The following is a 19,065-nucleotide window of genomic DNA, read 5'->3' on the forward strand; positions in this document are numbered from 1 at the left end:
CTTTTCAGTTAGCCATTAGAGTCTTTAGTTTGAGAAATTGACGCCTCACAGGTCCTCAACTGGCAGCTTCATTTAATAGTACACGTAAAATGCCAGTGTCTACGTCTACAGTGAAGAGGCGACTTCGGGATGCTGGCCTTCAGGGCAGAGTCGCAAAGAAAAAGCAATATCTGAGACGGACTAATAAAAGGAAAAATGGGTATTATACCTACCGATAATTCTGTTTCCAGGAGTCCATCCTGACAGCACTCTGGAGGACGTCCTCCTTCTCCTTGCAGGGACAGGAAACAACACGAGAGGTTAAAAGGTCCCATTCCGCCCCCTTACCCTTAGTGTTTTGACAAGTACCACACCATGGATAGATATATTTAGAATTCTTTATTAACCAAACATATTACAGCATATGAATAGTATACATAGAGGGGGAAGTAACGGTGCTGTCAGGATGGACTCCTGGAAACCAAATTATTGGTAGGTATAATACCCATTTTCCAGGACGTCCCCCTGACAGCACTCTGGAGAATACCAAAGAAAACTCCTTTAGGGTGGGACAACTGCCAGGAGAACCTTTCTCCCAAAAGACATTTGCTGGGTTGCTAACACGTCTAATTTATAGTGTTTACAGAATGTGTTTACCCTGGCCCAGGTTGCGGCTTTACAGATTTGTTCTAATGATGCCCCTGCCCGTTCAGCCCATGATGCTGAAATGGCCCTAGTAGAATGGGCTTTAATTCCTACTGGACAATCTACCCCTTCTGATGCATAGGCTTTGGAAATTACTGTAGTGATCCATCTAGCTATAGAGGTTTTGGATGCTTTTTAACCCCTATTTTTACCCCCGAAAAGGATGAATAGATTGGGGTCCTCCAGGTACTAGTGGCCTCTAGATAGTCTAGCACTGCCTGTCTGACATCAAGAGAATGTAAAGATTGTTCTTTTGTATTAGAGGGTTTATTGCAAAAGGAGGGTAGAATTATTTCCTGATTTCTGTTTTGTACCGAGGCCAACTTGGGAATAAATGATGGATCTAGTTTTAAGACTATATGATCGTCACGAATCTGGAGGTATGGATCCCTAATTGACAGGGCTTGAATCTCCCCCACTCTTTTGGCCATCGTAATCGCCACCAAAAAGGCTGTTTTCCAAGTTCGTACTGCAATAGGCATGTCACCCTCAAGGGTATAAGGATCTTTACATAGGGCTCTCAGCACTAGATTTAAATCCCAAGTGGGAGTTAATTGTCTAAATGTGGGACGTAATCTTTGGATGGCTTTAACGAATCTAATTATCCATGGGTGAGAGGCCAAAGGATAATCCAAGAAAGTGCTCAGAGCTGAAATCTGCACACTAAGGGTACTAGGTCTTAGCCCCATATTGAATCCGGACTGGAGAAAATCCAGAACTCTGGGAACGTCCGGGTTTCCTGACATCACGGCCGACCTGCCACCTTCCATACAGAATTTCTTCCAAATTTTGTAATAAATAGCCGAAGTTACTGGCTTGCGACTAGCCTGAATTGTTGAGATGACTTCATCGGATAGCCCCCGAGCCTTCAAGATGTCCCTCTCAGGATCCACGCTGAAATAGGGATTTTTGTGTACTCACCGTAAAATCCTTTTCTCCGAGCCATTCATTGGGGGACACAGACCATGGGTGTATGCTGCTGCCAATAGGAGGCTGACACTAAGTGATACAAAAAAAGTTAGCTCCTCCCCTGCAGTATATACCCTCCTGCTGGCTCTCAGCTAACCAGTTCGGTGCAAAAGCAGTAGGAGATCAATAACAATATATGAGCGTATAGCATGTCATATTCTAAAAAACAAGCATAAGCTAATAACAGGGTGGGAGCTGTGTCCCCCAATGAATGGCTCGGAGAAAAGGATTTTACGGTGAGTACACAAAAATCCCTATTTCTCCTTCGCCTCATTGGGGGACACAGACCGTGGGATGTCCCAAAGCAGTCCCTGGGTGGGGACAACAATAGATCAGGCCCTGTGTAACCGCTACTTACAAGTGCGCCACCGCGGCCTGCAGAGTCCGCCTGCCCAGACTCACATCTGTGGAAGTGTGGGAATTCTAGTGCTTCAAGAATGCATGCGGACTGGACGAATCCACAAGCTTGCAGGCGTGCCTTGCTGACGCCTGGTGCCTAGAACCCTTGATAGACAGGGAGATAGGCTGACATCTAGCACGGAAGGACTCCTGGATGGTGAAAAGAATTCACCATGTTATCATGGTCGATGAAATGGCTAAACCCTTCCTGAAAATGTCAGGAAGCCTTCCTCTACCGTCAGGAAGCCCAAATAAAATGTCCAACCTTCAGAAGGACGCCGTCCTCAAGACGTACCTACTCAGAGCACTCACTTCGTCCAGAATATGGGGGATCTTATTCCATTTTGTGGACTGGAGCCAAAAGAGATGAGGGAAGAACTATGCCCTCATAACAGTGGTAATACAGTGCCACCTTGGTAACAAGGGATGGAGATGGCCTGAGGACAACCTTGCCTCGAAGGTAATAAGGGAAAAAAGTCTGAAAGAGCAGGGAAGCTAGCTCCGAAGACTCGTCAGAGTGAGAATATCGCAGAGGAGAACGGGACGACTTTCCCTGATAGTAAAGTCTGCCCGGATGAAAAAGGAGCCTACTGTAAGGCTCCTAGGAATAAGGTCCCAATGATCTAACGGTATGCGATAGGGAAGAACTACGTGTGAAAACTCCCTGTGAGAAAGTCCCTACTTGCAGTTGTGCTGCGATAAGGCGAGAAGATACTAGCTCCGCAAACAAACAAAAAAAAAGTAAACAATAAAATAAAAATGTTGGGGTCTGAAACAGACCCATGTGCCTCCTACAGACACTAAGCAAGAACTGGTTAGCTGAGAGCCAGCAGGAGGGTATATACTGCAGGGGAGGAGCTAACTTTTTTTGTATCACTTCGTGTCAGCCTCCTATTGGCAGCAGCATACACCCACGGTCTGTGTCCCCCAATGAGGCGAAGGAGAAAGGTGTAATCGTTCCGGGTTTTGATGTAAAACTGGTCCTTGATAAATTATGTCCTTCCATAGGGGAAGTCTGATTGGGTTCTCTGTTGTCATGGCTCCCAGCAGCGGAAACCAGCTTCTTTTTGTCCAGAATGGTACAATCAACAGAACTGTTGCTTGGTCTTCCTGAATTTTCCTGAGTACCATCGGGATGAGTGCTAGTGGAGGAAATGCATAAGAGTGTGGTTCGTCCCACGTCTGGCTTAAGGTGTCGACTGCTTCCGGCATGTCTATAGGATTGAGGGAATAGAATCTGGCGACCTTTAAATTCTTCCTTGTAGCAAATAGATCTATCCTGGGAGTCCCCCAATGGTGACATAGTCGTTGAAAGATCTCTTGATTTAGCTCCCATTCTGTCGGACAGACTTCTTTTCTGCTCAAATAGTCGGCCAGAACATTCTGAGATCCCTCTAAGTGCACTGCCGTTATGGATAGAACTGTTTTCTGTCCCAAAAAAATATTCTTTGTGCCAACTCCTGAAGTGGTTTGTGTCTGGGACCTCCTTGATGTCTTATGAAGGATACCGCTGTCATGTTGTCTGTTAGGATCTTCACATGTCTGTTCTTCAAGCGAGAGTGATTTCTTCTTAGAGCCTCCCAAACCGCAAACAGTTCTCTGTAGTTTGAAGATTTTTGGCTGATATCTTCTGGCCATCTGCCCTGGATGAATGATCCTTCTAGATGGGCTCCCCATCCCCACTGACTGGCGTCTGTAGTGATCACCACACAAGGGGTCAAGATCCATGGAACACCCACTCTTAGGTTGCTGTAATGTGTCCACTGCAATGACCTTTTTACGGTTTTTGATAAATGGATTATTCTGTCCAGTGATGACTGACGCCGATCCCATATCGAGAGAACTTGATCCTGTAATAATCTTGAATGAGCTTGGGCCCATCTTACGCAAGTGATATAGGCCGTCATCTTCCCTAGGATTTTCATGGCTGATCTTATAGTGATCTGATGTCTCAGGAATTCTATGATCAATTTCCTCATAGACTCCTGTTTTACTCTTGGCAGAAAAGATTGTCTTGAGGTAGCATCTAGAAGGACTCCCAGGAATACCTTTCGGGACTCGGGTTTTAGGTGTGATTTCTTTCGATTTATGACCCAACCTAGGTGTTCCAACACTGATATGGCTCGATCTCTGTGTAGAGTTAAAGCATTTTTTGTTCTGGCTACCAGCAGAAAATCGTCCAAATAAGGAATTATTGTAATTCCTTTGTTTCTTAAGAATGTCACTACCTCTGCTACCAACTTTGTAAATATCCTTGATGCTGAGGCAAGGCCGAACGGGAGACACTGGAATTGGAGGTGGCAGGTTTGGTCCGGAAATTTTACCGAAAACCTCAGAAGTTCCTGAGATGTTGCATGGATTGGAACCTGATAATACGCGCTTTTTAAATCGAGCGTACACATTACCGAATTTTTGTCTATAAGATGGATAGTTGACCTTACTGATTCCATTCTGAATCTTTTGTATTTGACATACGCGTTTTTAGATTTATTATTGTGCGTGTTTCCCCTGATGGCTTTGGGATTGAAAATAGGGAAGAGTAGTGACCTCTGGCTATTTCTGTTGTGGAAACCCGCACTACAACCTGAGATCTGAACAACTTCAGAAGGTCTTTGAACATTGGTGAATTTTCTGCCACACTTGTAGGTGGGATACACCTCTGTGGTGCTGAATATATTAATTCTATTTTGTAACCTTCCGAAATTATTTTGAGGACATACGCATTTTTTGTGATTTTTCTCCAGTTGTTCAGAAAAAGACTGAGTCTGCCCCCTATTCCTATGGCGTCATTGTCTCCTAGATCTAGGGCTTGAACCAAAAAGGGAATTTCTTCCCCTTTTGTTTTGAGAATAGGCTCCTCTAAAGGCACCTCTGCTGGATCTCCATTGTTCTCTATATTCCGGCTGTTTGCCTCTGTAGGAACTTCGAGGTGCGGGTCTTTTCCGAAATGGCTGAAACTTCCTCGGTTTTTCCTCTGGAAACCCTTTTTTATTGTCTGATGCTGACTCTAGAATGTCATCTAATGCCTGTCCAAACACTTTGGATCCTGAAAAGGGAATGGCACAATTTATTCTTAGATGCATTATCTCCTGACCAAGATTTAAGCCATATAGCCCTACGAGTTGCATTGGATAATGAACTATTCCTGGCTGCAAATCTCACAGATTCCGCTGACGTATCAGCCATAAAGGCTGTGGCAGATTTTATGATGGGTAAAGAGGAAATACCGGATTACGTACCGGTAATGCTCTTTTATAGAGCCCACGACAGCACCCACTAGAGAGAGGGGATCCGCCCCTAGGAACAGGAAACCTACAGAGAGATAAAAGGGGCGGCCCCCCCTCGCTCCTCAGTTGTTTTACAGAGAATAGGAGGAACCGCCGCCAAGTTTTAGTTAACAGGTTCAAGTATATACATATATACACATATTTATAACCTCATATTATATCTTTCTAATATTTACACCTCACCAAACAAGCACCATGTGCAACTATATACAGAAAAGGGAGGGATGTGAACGGGTGCTGTCGTGGGCTCTATAAAAGAGCATTACCGGTACGTAATCCGGTATTTTCTATTCGCCACGACAGCACCCACTAGAGAGAATTGCAGAGACTATAGACTGGGTGGGTTTACTGAGTCAAGGACCGATAAACCAAAAGTTAGATCAGAAGCAGAGGATAGATCTAATCTATAATGCTTATAGAAGGTACCGTATATACTCGAGTATAAGCCGACCCGAGTATAAGCCGACCCCCCTAATTTTGCCACAAAAAACTGGGAAAACTTATTGACTCGAGTATAAGCCTAGGGTGGAAATGCAGCATTTACCGGTGAATTTCAAAAATAAAAATAGATCATTATTTCCCCATTGCTGTGCCATATAGTGCTCTGCACCGTTCATATTTCCCCATAGGTGTGAACCATATAGTGCTCTGCACCGTTCATTGTGCCCCCTAGCTGTGCCATATACGGTGCTCTGCACCGTTCATTGTGCCCCATAGATGTGCCATATACGGTGCTCTGCACCGTTCACTGTGCCCCATAGCTGTGCCATATACGGTGCTCTGCACCGTTCACTGTGCCCCATAGCTGTGCTGTGCCATATACGGTGCTCTGCACCGTTCACTGTGCCCCATAGCTGTGCCATATACGGTGCTCTGCACCGTTCACTGTGCCCCATAGCTGTGCTGTGCCATATACGGTGCTCTGCACCGTTCACTGTGCCCCATACATAGCTGTGCTGTGCCATATACGGTGCTCTGCACCGTTCACTGTGCCCCATAGCTGTGCTGTGCCATATACGGTGCTCTGCACCGTTCACTGTGCCCCATAGCTGTGCTGTGCCATATACGGTGCTCTGCACCGTTCACTGTGCCCCATAGCTGTGCTGTGCCATATACGGTGCTCTGCACCGTTCACTGTGCCCCATAGCTGTGCTGTGCCATATACGGTGCTCTGCACCGTTCACTGTGCCCCATAGCTGTGCTGTGCCATATACGGTGCTCTGCACCGTTCACTGTGCCCCATAGCTGTGCTGTGCCATATACGGTGCTCTGCACCGTTCACTGTGCCCCATAGCTGTGCTGTGCCATATACGGTGCTCTGCACCGTTCACTGTGCCCCATAGCTGTGCTGTGCCATATACGGTGCTCTGCACCGTTCACTGTGCCCCATAGCTGTGCTGTGCCATATACGGTGCTCTGCACCGTTCACTGTGCCCCATAGCTGTGCTGTGCCATATACGGTGCTCTGCACCGTTCACTGTGCCCCATAGCTGTGCTGTGCCATATACGGTGCTCTGCACCGTTCACTGTGCCCCATAGATGTTCCACATAAATTTGTGCCGCCGCTGCCGCAATAAAGAAAAAAAACCACATACTCACCTCCCTTGATTGCAGCTCCCGGCGTCTCGTTCCGGCGCCTCCATCTTCCCGGCGTCTCTGCTCTGACTGATCAGGCAGAGGGCGCCGCGCACACTGTATGCGTCATCGCGCCCTCTGCCTGAACAGTCAGAGAGCAGAGACGCCGGGAAGATGGAGGCGCCGGCCGGGAAGATGGATCGGCGCCCGGCGGCTGGAACGAGGACAGGTGAATATGCTATACTCACCTAGTCCTGGCGATCCTCGCGCTGTCCCCTCCTGTCTTCGGTGCCGCAGCTTCTTTCTCTATCAGCGGTCACCGGCACCGCTGATTAGAGAAATGAATAAGCGGCTCCGCCCCTATGGGAGGTGGAGCCGCTTATTCATTTCTGTAATGAGCGGTCCCACGTGACCGCGGAAGAGAGGAAGAAACTGCAGCGCCGAAGCCCGTGGGACGGCAGGGACAGCGCGAGGATCGCTGGGACTAGGTAAGTATACCCCAGCGCCCTCACCCCCTCACCCGCCGACCCCACCGCTACCGTGACTCGAGTATAAGCCGAGGGGGGCACTTTCAGCCCAAAAATTTGGGCTGAAAATCTCGGCTTATACTCGAGTATATACGGTATTTGGTGAAGACCAAGTTGCAGCCTTACATATAAGGTCTATTGGCACATTCGCCCTTTCTGCCCAGGAAGTCGACAAGGCTCTTGTAGAGTGCGCTCCCACATGCATTGGAGGATCTTTCCCTCCAGCTTTATACGCCAAGATTATGGCCTCTCTGATCCAGCGAGATAATGTGTTCTTTGACTCCGGCACCCTTGGTTTTACCCTGGAAAGACACAAAGAGAGCCCTACTCTTCCTCCAGTCCCTAGTTCTCTCTAAATAGGCTAGAACAGACCTTTTTACATCTAGGGTGTGAAGTCTTTCTTCTGGAGTTGAGTGGTTCTCATAAAAGGTGGGTAACAAGATCTCCTGGGATCTATGAAAGGTAGAAGCCACCTTAGGGAGATAACAAGGATCTGTTTTTAAAAGTATCCTATCTGATGTTACCGTTAAAAAGGGAGGATCTATAGATAATGCATGGAGATCGCTCACTCTTCTGGCAGAGACTAATGCCACTAGTAAAACAGTCTTCAAAGAAATGTTCTTTAGTGAGGCTGTATGGAGAGGCTCAAAAGGTGGTTGTGTTAATGCATTCAAAACTATCGAAAGATCCCACTGAGGAACCCGAGGAATGTTAATTGGTTTTGATCTTTCACAAGCGGATATAAACCGGGATATCCATTTATTTCCTGCAATGTCATGATTAAAAAGAGCTCCTAATGCTGAAACCTGCACCTTCAGAGTGCTCACGGAGAGCCCTAATTCCAGCCCTTTTTGTAGAAATTCTAACATTTGAAATATAGGAATCTCAGAGGAAAATTGTGTAGTATGAAATTGAAGGAATTTCCTCCAAATTCTAACATAAATCCTGGTAGTTGAAGGTTTTCTGCTCTTCATAAGAGTATCGATTAACCCATTAGAAAACCCCCTGAGATTTAGTAACCGCCTCTCAAACTCCAGGCAGTTAAGTTCATGCCCTTTGCCTGAGGATGGAGGAATGGACCCTGAGAGAGCAGGTCCTTGGACTGAGGCAGAATCCATGGATCTGACACTGACATCGCCCTCAGCCATGAGAACCATGGCCTCTTGGGCCAAAATGGGGCTATCAACAGAACTTTTGCGCCCTCCTCCCTTATTTTTCTTATTACTATAGGTAATAGATTCCATGGAGGGAAAGCATAGGCCAGATCGAATGTCCATGGCGTCTGGAGGGCATCGAGTATGTCTGGCTTGTCCTCCCTGTTTAGAGAGGCAAACATCTTGACTTGACGGTTGGCTCTTGTGGCAAACAAGTCTATTTGAGGAACACCCCATCGAGCTGTTATTGCCTTGAAAATCTTCCTGCTCAGCATCCATTCCCCTTGATGAAGAGTATGACGGCTCAGGAAATCGGCACGAAAGTTGTCTGTGCCTCTGATGTGTACTGCCGATAGTGATAGTAGATGACCTTCGGCTAATTCCATGATGTCTGATGCCACCTCCCGGAGTTTGTCCCACCTTGTACCTCCCTGATGGTTCAGATACGCCACCGCAGTGGTGTTGTCGGAGAATACTCTTGTATGAGAGCCGCTGAGCTGGGGAAGAAAGTGGAGAAGGGAGTAATATACCGCCCTCAACTCCTTGACATTCGAGGAATTATTAAGATCTGAGCTGGACCAAAGATCCTGAACCCATTGATCCTGAAAATGTGCCCCCCAGCCTTCAGGACTAGCATCTGTGGTCACAACACTAGAAGGAGTGATTACCCATAGAACCCCCTTTGAAAGATTATTCTGATCCAACCACCACCTAAGGGAGTGTAATACTTCCGATATTAGAAAAACTGTTCTATCCAGACATCCTGTATTCTTAATGTCCTCCTCCAATACAAATTTTTGTAGCTGCCTAGTATGGAACTGTGCCCACTGTACCGCAGGAATGCACGATGTTAGAGAGCCTAGCAATGACATGACCTGTCTTAGTGACATACTACGTCTTTTTATTGCTGAGGACACCTTATCAACTATGGAGAGTTTCTTATCCTCAGGCAGTTTACAAATCTGGTCAACGGAATCCAGAAGGAGCCCAAGGAATTTCTGACACATTACAGGCTGAAGTCTAGATTTTTCCCAATTAACTAGCCAACCCAGGGATTGTAAGGATATGACTACTTCCCGTAATCTCTGCTCACACTGTAGGGGGCTCTTTCCTACAATCAACAGGTCATCTAGATATGGAATGACCAAAGTATCCTTTACCCGTAAAAAGGACATTACTTCTGATAGTAACTTAGTAAAAATCCTTGGGGCCATAGATAACCCGAAGGGCATTGCTCTATATTGTAAATGACGAATTTGCCCCTCTATACAAACTGCTACCCGAAGAAATTGTTGGTGTGAATTATGAATGGGAATATGGTAGTAAGCATCTTTTAGATCCAATACTACCATGTAACAATTTGGAAATAGATTTTTTTATAGCTGAACGAATGGATTCCATTTTGAATGTTTTAGGTTTTATAAAGGAATTCAGCTTCCTCAAATTGATTATAGTTCTGAAAGAGCCATCCGGCTTACTAATCAGAAACAAGGGAGAGTAAAAACCTCTCCCCATCTGGGAAGATGGAACCTCTACTAGGACATGTTTGCGTAGGAGGGTTTTAACCTCGGTTTCAAGTGCCTCTTGCTGAGGCTTGGATCTTAAGGTGGTAAGAAGGAAAGAATCCGGAGGAGTTTTAATAAACTCTAGTGTGAGGCCTGAGGATGTTAATTTAATAGCCCATTGATTAGTTGTTATTTCTTTCCATTGATGATTGAATTGTTTTAGTCTTCCACCCACCGGAGAAATATCACTGATGGAATTTATCGGTTGGCTTGAAGGGGCGTTTATTAAACAGATTTCCTTTTTGTTTGAAATCCTTATTATTCCACCTGTCTCTGAAGCCTCCCTTTCTTCCGAATGGTGGCTTCCTGAACGCCCTTCTGTAAGACGGAATAAAGGGATTAGGGAATCCTTTCTTCCTCTCGCCCGCCTTAGTGAGAATATCATCAAGGACTGTGCCAAACAGGTACTCACCCTGACAGGGTATGGAACATAATTTGGATCTTGACTGGGCATCCCCCTTCCAGTTTTTTAACCATAAAGCCCGCCGAGCCGTATTAGCGAGATTAGCTGTTCTGGCCGCCAGGCGGAGGGAATCAATTGAGGCATCTGAGATAAAAGCCGCAGCACCTTTAATCAAAGGGATAGATGCCCTTAATTTTTCTCTAGATACGCCACTTTTAATCTTCTGATCCAGCTGATCCAGCCAGACTAGCATTGATCTGCCAGTACATGTGGCTGAAATAGCCGGCTTGAATGCCGTGACACAGGCCTCCCACGATTTTTTAAGGAGTGCGTCTGATTTCCGGTCCATAGGATCTGATAAGGAACCTGCATCCTCCACTGGTAAGGAGAAACGGCGAGATGTAGACGCAACTGCCGCATCGACTTTTGGTATCTTGGCCCAGGTATTCAAATCCTCATCATCAAAGGGGTAGCGCCTCTTACAGGATATTGGGACCAACCCCTTTTGACCTCTACTCCATTCCTTTTTAACGAGATCTTTTATGGCCTGATTTATTGGAAATATGTGGCCTTTCTTCTGAGAAAGACCAGCGAACATAACTTCTTGTGGCGTCTGGGGTTCTTTTGATTCAGACACCCCCATCGTATTTCTCACTGATTTTACTAGGTTGTTTATGCCCTCAGTTGGAAAACAGACGAAGTCCTCTTCCTCTGAGGAATTAGATTGCTGAGAAATATCAGAGTCGACCTCCCAACTCTCCGCTGATGTGTCAGCTCTAGGAGAGGATGTTTTTCTCCTTCGTTTCTCCATATTTACTGAAGAAGTAGAACCACCTCCCAACGACTGGAGTTCTTCCCGAATTATGAGACGTATCTCGTTCATTTTAACCGATTCCTCCTGCCGTAAGGTGTTGTCTATACATGCCTGACACAGATTTTTAAGATAGGAGTCAGGCAGGGGTTCGGTACATATGGCACATTGTTTGTGCTTACTCTTCCCCGTCCTCTTTGCCTAGAAATAATATAAGCAAAGGAATCAATATAAGCTTCAGTGAAGCTATATACGCACTCACCCAGCGTAATATTTATACCGGCTGCGGAGATGCCTTAGCTTGGGGTGTGGAACGGGAGGATTTTCTTCCTGATTTATCAGTGGAGTCACTTATTTTAGAGTGTCCACTATTTCTTTTCCTGGCTTCACCACTAGGGACTTCCATAGGGTGCACCCTGACCTCCTCTTGGGACGACATAATGGCACACTGACTGCCTTAACTGACTACACTTTATAGTGTAGTAATGTACACACCCCTTGCTTTGTCTCCACTTTTTTTTTTTTTTTTTTTACTTACAGATCCGGCGTTTAGAGTAATGGCACCGCATGGGGGAATCCAATATGGCGGTTCCCCCGGAAATGACCTCCAACACCGTGCCCCGGAAGTTCCTCTCCATTTCCGGGACGCCGACGCTACTGCGCATGCGCCCGCGTCCTGTATGCCGGGTGACGCCGCTGCCTGCTGCATCCCACCATGTCACCTCTTACCTTGGAGGGACAGGAGGGCCTCGTATCATGGAACCGTCTCACCGCTGCTCAGACGCACACCGGAGGACGTCCTCTATCACCGGCCGCACCAGGTACCCACACTGTCGGCGTCTCCACAACGGTGTCCCAGCAGGGAGACCGTTGGATAACTTCAGGCTGCCTGTCAGCCGCACCAGATGAGGGGGGAGCCCGCAGGATCATTCCCCCGACTGTCTACCTGCTCTGGAACCCCTGCCGCTCAGCAGAGTCGTACAGGCGGTAGTCCAGGCAGGTCTTCCTCTTCCTATCCATAGAGTCTTCTCTGTGGGTCTCCATCTAGGAACAGGAAACCAACTGAGGAGCGAGGGGGGGCCGCCCCTTTTATCTCTCTGTAGGTTTCCTGTTCCTAGGGGCGGATCCCCTCTCTCTAGTGGGTGCTGTCGTGGCGAATAGAAAATTATATCAGCACGCGGGGTCTTATTCACCAAATGTTACTCTAATTGCCCTATCCACAAGTACATGGACCTGGCTACTGATGTGGCCGCTATGTTAGCCTTTATCATGGCTGCCGATGTTTCCCAAGCACGACGCAACAGAATATCTGCCTTGCGGTCCATAGCATCTCTGAGACTAGATGAGTCCTCGAATGGAATAGCAGTTTTCCTAGCCACCTTGGCTATAGGTACGTCGACTTTCTGTATTTCTTCCCATGCCTTGATATCTTCCGGATCAAATGGTAGACGACTCTTAAATTCCCGGGACATTATTAGTCTACGCTCAGCATCCTTCCATTCTTGTAGTATCATCTGTCTGATATGATCGCTTACGGGAAATACCGTCTGTCTTTGTGATGCAAGACCTCCAAACATCAAATCCTGTCTGGATTTTGGACGCGGCTCCTCCTTCATTTGCATCGTATTTCTCACTGCCTGTACTAAATCTTCCGTGTCTTCCACAGGAAAAAGAAACTTCCTTCCTTGATCCTGTTCACCTGGCGGTAGTTCTCCTTCTTCTTGATCCGAAGTTCTAACGTCAGATTCTTCTTTAGACGAATCACCTACATCAGCTTGATCCAGGTCCATTCGTGGTCTTTTGCGACTCTGACCTGGGCTGGAAGGATATCGTTGAGTCATGGTAGCCAATGAACTCTGCACTTTTTCCCGAATTAAACTTCTCATTTCGGATAATAATGATGGTTGTTCCTCTCTTACAACCCTGGATATGCAGGTCCCGCACAGCTCATTTTTATAGGCTTCGGGTCATTTTATATTACATATGGAGCATCGTCTGGACTTCGTCAAGGCCTTGCCTGACTTTTTTGTCACTGGCAGGGATGTCTGTTGAGCCTCCTTATCCTAAGTATAAGAGTGAGCACAGCTTAGGGACCAAAATTACGTGAGAAGGTAATCTGCGCTATGCGCGCTTACCCCTGCATCCTCACTCCTGAGATCCATATCCTCTGTTAAATAAATAATGCTGTGTAAATGGGACATCCCCTGCCAGAAGGATATCGCAGCACTGCTGCACTTACCCTTCGACTCCGGCATTGCAGACCTCCTCTCTGGCTGGCTACAGCTGTGCGTCCCCTCACTCCTGTGCTCATATCTGGCGCTTGTTGTGTGGAACGCTGGACGCCACATCCGGCGCTCTTTTATGATGTCCCTGTGTTCCACACAGTGGGACGCACAGTCGGCCGCCGAATCTGCCGGAAATGACGCCGCTGACGTCACCGGAAGTGACGCTACCACACTTCCGCGTGGGACTCCCACCCGGGAAGTATCTGCCCTGGGCTAGCGACGAGGGGGAAGGATATTGGAACCAGCCGCACGATCCCCCTAAGCCGTCCGGTCCGGTAAGCTTCTCTCGTGTGTCCCTCCATGCAGGGACAGGAAAAACACTAAGGGTAAGGGGGCGGAGTGGGACCTTTTAACCGCTCGTGTTGTTTCCTGTCCCTGCAAGGAGGAGGAGGACGTCCTCCAGAGTGCTGTCAGGGGGACGTCCTGGAAAGATTAATAATGGACAAGAGAACACAGACATTGGACAGAGGAAGATTGGAAAAAAGTGTTATGGACAGACGAATCCAAGTTTGAGGTGTTTTGATCACACAGAAGAACACACAGAACAACTGAAAAGATGCTGGAAGAGTGTGACGCCATCTGTCAAGCATGGTGGAGATAATGTGATGGTCTGGGGTTGCTTTGGTGGTGGTAAAGTGGGAGATTTGTACAAGGTAAAAGGGACTTTGAATAAGGAAGGCTATCACTCCATTTTGAAACGCCATGCCATACTCTGTGGACAGTGCTTGATTGGAGACAATTTCATCCTACAACAGGACAATAACACAAAGCACACCTCCAAATTATGCAAGAACTACTGTATTTAGGGAAGCAGCAGGCAGCTGGTATTCTATCTGTAATGGAGTGGACAGCGCAGTCACCAGATCTCAACCCCATTGAGCTGTTGTGGCAGCAGCTTTACCATATGGTAAGCAAAAAGTGCCCATCAAGAAAACCAACTTGTGGGATGGGCTCCTGGAAGCATGGAGTGAAATTTCTCCAGATTACCTCAGCAAATTAACTGCTAGAATGCCAAAGGTCTCCAATGCTGTAAATGCTGCAAAGGGAGCATTCTTTAACAAAAGCAAAATTTGAAGGAGAAAAATATTATTTCAAATAAAAATCTTTTTTTCGAACCTTGTCAATGTCTGGACTAGATTTTCAATTCATTTGGCAACTCATTTGATTAATAAAAGTATGAGCTTTCATGGAAAACACAAAATTTTCTGGGTGACCCTAAACTTTTAGTGTACATTAAAAAGTTCTAATAAAAGACTTAAAATATGGGTAAAGAGAATAATAAAATGTTAGAGTTGGAAGGAACTTCCAAAGTCATTGTGTCAAACCCCCTACTCAATGCAGGATTCACTAAAACAGCTCATATAGATGTTTGTCCAGCCTCTGTTTGAAGACTTCCATTGATGGAGAACTCGTCACCTCCCATTCCACTCATTGAAAACCCTCACTGCCAAAAAGTTTTTTTTAATATCTAATCAGTATTTTCTCCCTTTTAGTTTAATTCCATTGAGGTCTCATGTATCCATATGCAAATGAGAATAAGGATGATCCCTCTACAGGGTGACATCCCTTCAGACATTTGTAGACAGTTGTTAAGTCTCCTTTTAGCCTTCTTTTTTGCCAGCTAAACATTCCCAGATCCTTTAATCATTCCTCGTAGGACATACATTGCATTCCGCTCACCATCCTGATAGCTCTTCTCTGAGCTTACTCCCGTTTTTTAATGTCATTTTTAAAATGTGGTGCCCAGAACTGGACACGGTATTCCAAATTAGGGTTGACCAAGGAGGAGTAGAGGGAGATAATTACTTCACGTGATTTAGACTTTATGCTTCTCTTAATCCATCCAAGAACTGTACTTGCCTTTTTTGCTGCTGCATCACACAGTTGACTTATGTGAAGTCTGTGATCTATTAGTATACCCAAGTCTTTTTTACACATGCTGCTGCTTAGTTCTTTTAATCCCATTCTGTAGATGTAATTTTTGTTTTTCTTGCACAGACGTAGAATATTGGATTTATCCCTGTGAAATACCATTCCATTAGTGGTTGCCCACTGTTCAAAATTACCTAGATCCTTCTGAATCCTGTCTATGTATTCTTTTGAGTTCGCTATCCCTCCTAGCTGTGCTTTATCTACAAATTTGGTTAGTTTACCTTCAGTTCCCTTATCTAGAATTATTTTTAAAAATGTTGAACAAGACTGGAGCCAGGACAGAGCCTTGTGGTACCCCTCTAGAAACACTCTTTTAATTAGCTGTGCAACCATTTTATTACCACAGAGTACGATCACTAAGCCAGTTATGAATCCACTATCAGAATATGATTCAGGATAAAGTATGGTAACATCCTGTAATGTTATAAAGTATTCAATAGTGTGGAAATTCCTTTGCACAAATGGTTATAGGTAGGAGGAAAACCGGTGTAAGACACATCCAACGTATACTGCTAGGACTACGTTTCAATGAAAGTGCAAGAGTAAAGGAAAATAAAAGCCTTTAAAAAATCAAAAGAAAACTATGATGCCTGAAGGTAGTGAAATTAAGACAATGCCACACCCTACCTAAACTACAAGGAATAAAAGTAGAAGAAAACATTCTAAAGCAACTTAAAGTACTGCATATTGTTAAAAGAGCAGCTTACCCAAAGATCACAGCTTCTCTTACTGGGAACATTTCAATGTAATCATGATTTAATACAAATATTTGTAGGATTAACTGTAGTCTCCTAGTTATATAGGATTGTACACTATATTACTGGCGTGGCGTATTAAAGCACAATTAACAAGGATCTCGTTGTAGCTTCTGCACACTAGCCGATAGTCATTCATTAAAACAGCGTAGCTAATTGCAATCAGAATTAGTGCACTGACCCCTCCTTTCTAAATTGTGTAGTAGTAGTACTTTGCAAGTGCTGCGCTTAGGAGGAACAGCAGGGGGTGAAGGGGGTCTACTGTTGCAGCCACAGTACCCATGACACAGTAAAAACTTAATGCATTTCAAAATGGGATATCTATTATAATAATGTTATATATGTAGCGTCAACATATTGCACGGCACCTTATAATACTCTAGTGAAACAAGTGCTGCCAAACAAGGAATCAGTGATCATGAGGCCTTGTCCACCACCTGTCAATATTTTCTGTAAACATTTAACATAAGCATCTCCTTGTGAGACTTCTGTAGCATGGAGTGATAATACAGTAAGGAAAAATCCACAGGAAATACTCAACGCCAAGGGCAGCACGGTGGCGCAGTGGTTAGCACAGCAGCCTTGCAGCGCTGGGGTCCTGGGTTCTAATCCCACCCAGGACAACATCTGCAAAGAGTTTGTATGTGTTTGCGTGGGTTTCCTCCGGGTACTCCGGTTTCCTCCCACACTCCAAAGACATACTGATAGGGATTCTAGATTGTGAGCCCCAATGGGGATGATGTGATGATGTGTGCAAAACTGTAAAGCGCTGCGGAATATGTTAGCGCTATATAAAAAAAAAAAATAAATAAAGATTATTAAGGTATGACGAAGATTTTTTAACCTCATTTTTAAATGAGCAAATCTAACACATCTGTACAAAGACAAAACAAGGCCATGTTATGATACCTAATCTGTGGCTAGTGTGGACTTGCCCCACCTGTCTAACATGGCTAAATCCAAAAAGGAGTGCTCCACATTGACTGGAGCATAAGGATAAAAACCTAATGACTGGTTTCATACACATTCAAAACAAAAAAAAAAGAAAAAAGAAAAAAACTTGATAGTGATGTACTTGGAAACTATAAGAACTGAATAACATACAGGAAAAAAAAAATGACAATTACCTGAAGAACTGCCATCTAAGCTGGCAATAGATATTAGTTTTTCATTTTCTAAGAAACTTCCTGTGGATGAACGTCTTTCTACAGCAGGAGGCAAATTCTGATTTTCTCTCCCTGTACTGCTGAATAAGCTTTGAGCACTGGAAACCTGAAAAGTACATTAAACTGAACTATTAGTTGCTACTATTCTGGGAAAGAAATTAAGAGCAAAGAATTACTGCACTAACACAACATTTACCTGACCACAAGTGGTATACAATTCTAAAAGTTTATTAAAGAGTACACACACACACACACAAGAGAAGAAGGAAAAAAAAAAACCGTACCCAGTTACTTTCGCCTTCAGTAAAAACGTCAGATTGAAAATCTAAGGGGAAAAAAATACGAGAAGGAGTAAAAGATAAGATTTTAAAATCTATAGAACATAATATTCTCTTATTTGGCACAGAAGTCTTGTGATTTATGCTGCTGCATCTTTTGTATAAACATTTAAAAAAATAAAAGTTTTAGATACCATTTCTTTGAGGGGACTTCTCTTGTGTTTTTTGTCCTGGCAATTCAGTTTTCTGCAACTGAGTTATAATATTGCTGGTTTCAATAAATGTATTCAAGTCTCCTCTGTTAAAAAAAAAGAAAATATATATTTCATTTGAAAGGATTGGAAGAAATAGCCATTAGCAGATTTAACAGTGTGTAGGAAAAGCACAGTTGCTCAGTGGTTAGTACTGCAGTCTTACAGCGCTGGGGTTCTGGGTTAAAATCCCACCAACATCAGCAAGGAGTTTGCATGTTCTCCCTGTGTCTGGGTGGGTTTCCTCCGTGTTCTCCAGTTTCCTCTCACACTCCGTACTAATAGGGAATTTAAATTATGAGCCCCATTGGGGACAGTGATGAAAATGTATGCAGGGCCGGAGTTAGGGCAAGACAGACTAGGGAGCTGCCAAGGTCCCACACTCTTTGGGGGCCCCAGCGTCTACAGCAGAAACTCCAGTGATAAACAGTGAAGCTTCCGATGTAGAGACTAGTTGAGTACCTGTAGTGACATCACGATCATGTGACCGTGATGTCACCACAGGATATGTACTCATTGGCCATTGCGCCTGTCCTCCTGCACTGAGCTTCTGAGAGGAAGGGAGACCTGGCACCTACATACCTGAGCTGTGAGATAAGTAGTGCAGCACTTACTGTGTGGTGCTCCAGGTGATTCCAAAATAAAGTAGCGGAAGGCACTCACCGCCCCCAAATTGTCCTTTATTCGAATATCACATTAAATACAGCAGGAAGACAAACAGTGGAAACCGAACTAGATGACGGCCGATTCATGCAATCAACTGCGCTTCTACGAGACCCGTAAAAGTGGAGTTGATTGCGCAAAACGGCCGTCTAGTGCGATTTCCACTTTTTGTCTTCCTGCTGTGATTTAATTTGATATCCGAATAAAGGACAATTTTGTGACAGTGAGTGCCATCCGCTACTTTATTTAGGAATTGGATATTTGCTCTCTCGCTTCACATGGAATGGCACCCAATGTCCCGGAGCAGATACAGTTTGTTGATCCTGGAGTAATGCAGCTGTGCCATCCGTTCTGCTTACTG

At 45.1% G+C, this 19,065-nt stretch overlaps 1 protein-coding gene across 1 annotated transcript in view; it reads right to left on the reverse strand.

Moving 5' to 3' along the window:
- CEP192 (centrosomal protein 192) overlaps positions 1–19,065 on the reverse strand; it is a 310,915-nt gene that overhangs the window by 232,619 nt on the left and 59,231 nt on the right. The window contains exons 4-6 of the mRNA XM_069731008.1: positions 17,985–18,088; positions 17,797–17,837; positions 17,474–17,618 (exon numbers count right to left, since the gene is read on the reverse strand). Of these exons, the coding sequence (XP_069587109.1) occupies positions 17,474–17,618; positions 17,797–17,837; positions 17,985–18,088 (290 nt within the window). The remainder of the gene's footprint in view (positions 1–17,473; positions 17,619–17,796; positions 17,838–17,984; positions 18,089–19,065) is intronic.

Source organism: Ranitomeya imitator, chromosome 6, assembly GCF_032444005.1.
Source record: "Ranitomeya imitator isolate aRanImi1 chromosome 6, aRanImi1.pri, whole genome shotgun sequence".
Lineage (NCBI taxonomy): Eukaryota > Metazoa > Chordata > Amphibia > Anura > Dendrobatidae > Ranitomeya > Ranitomeya imitator.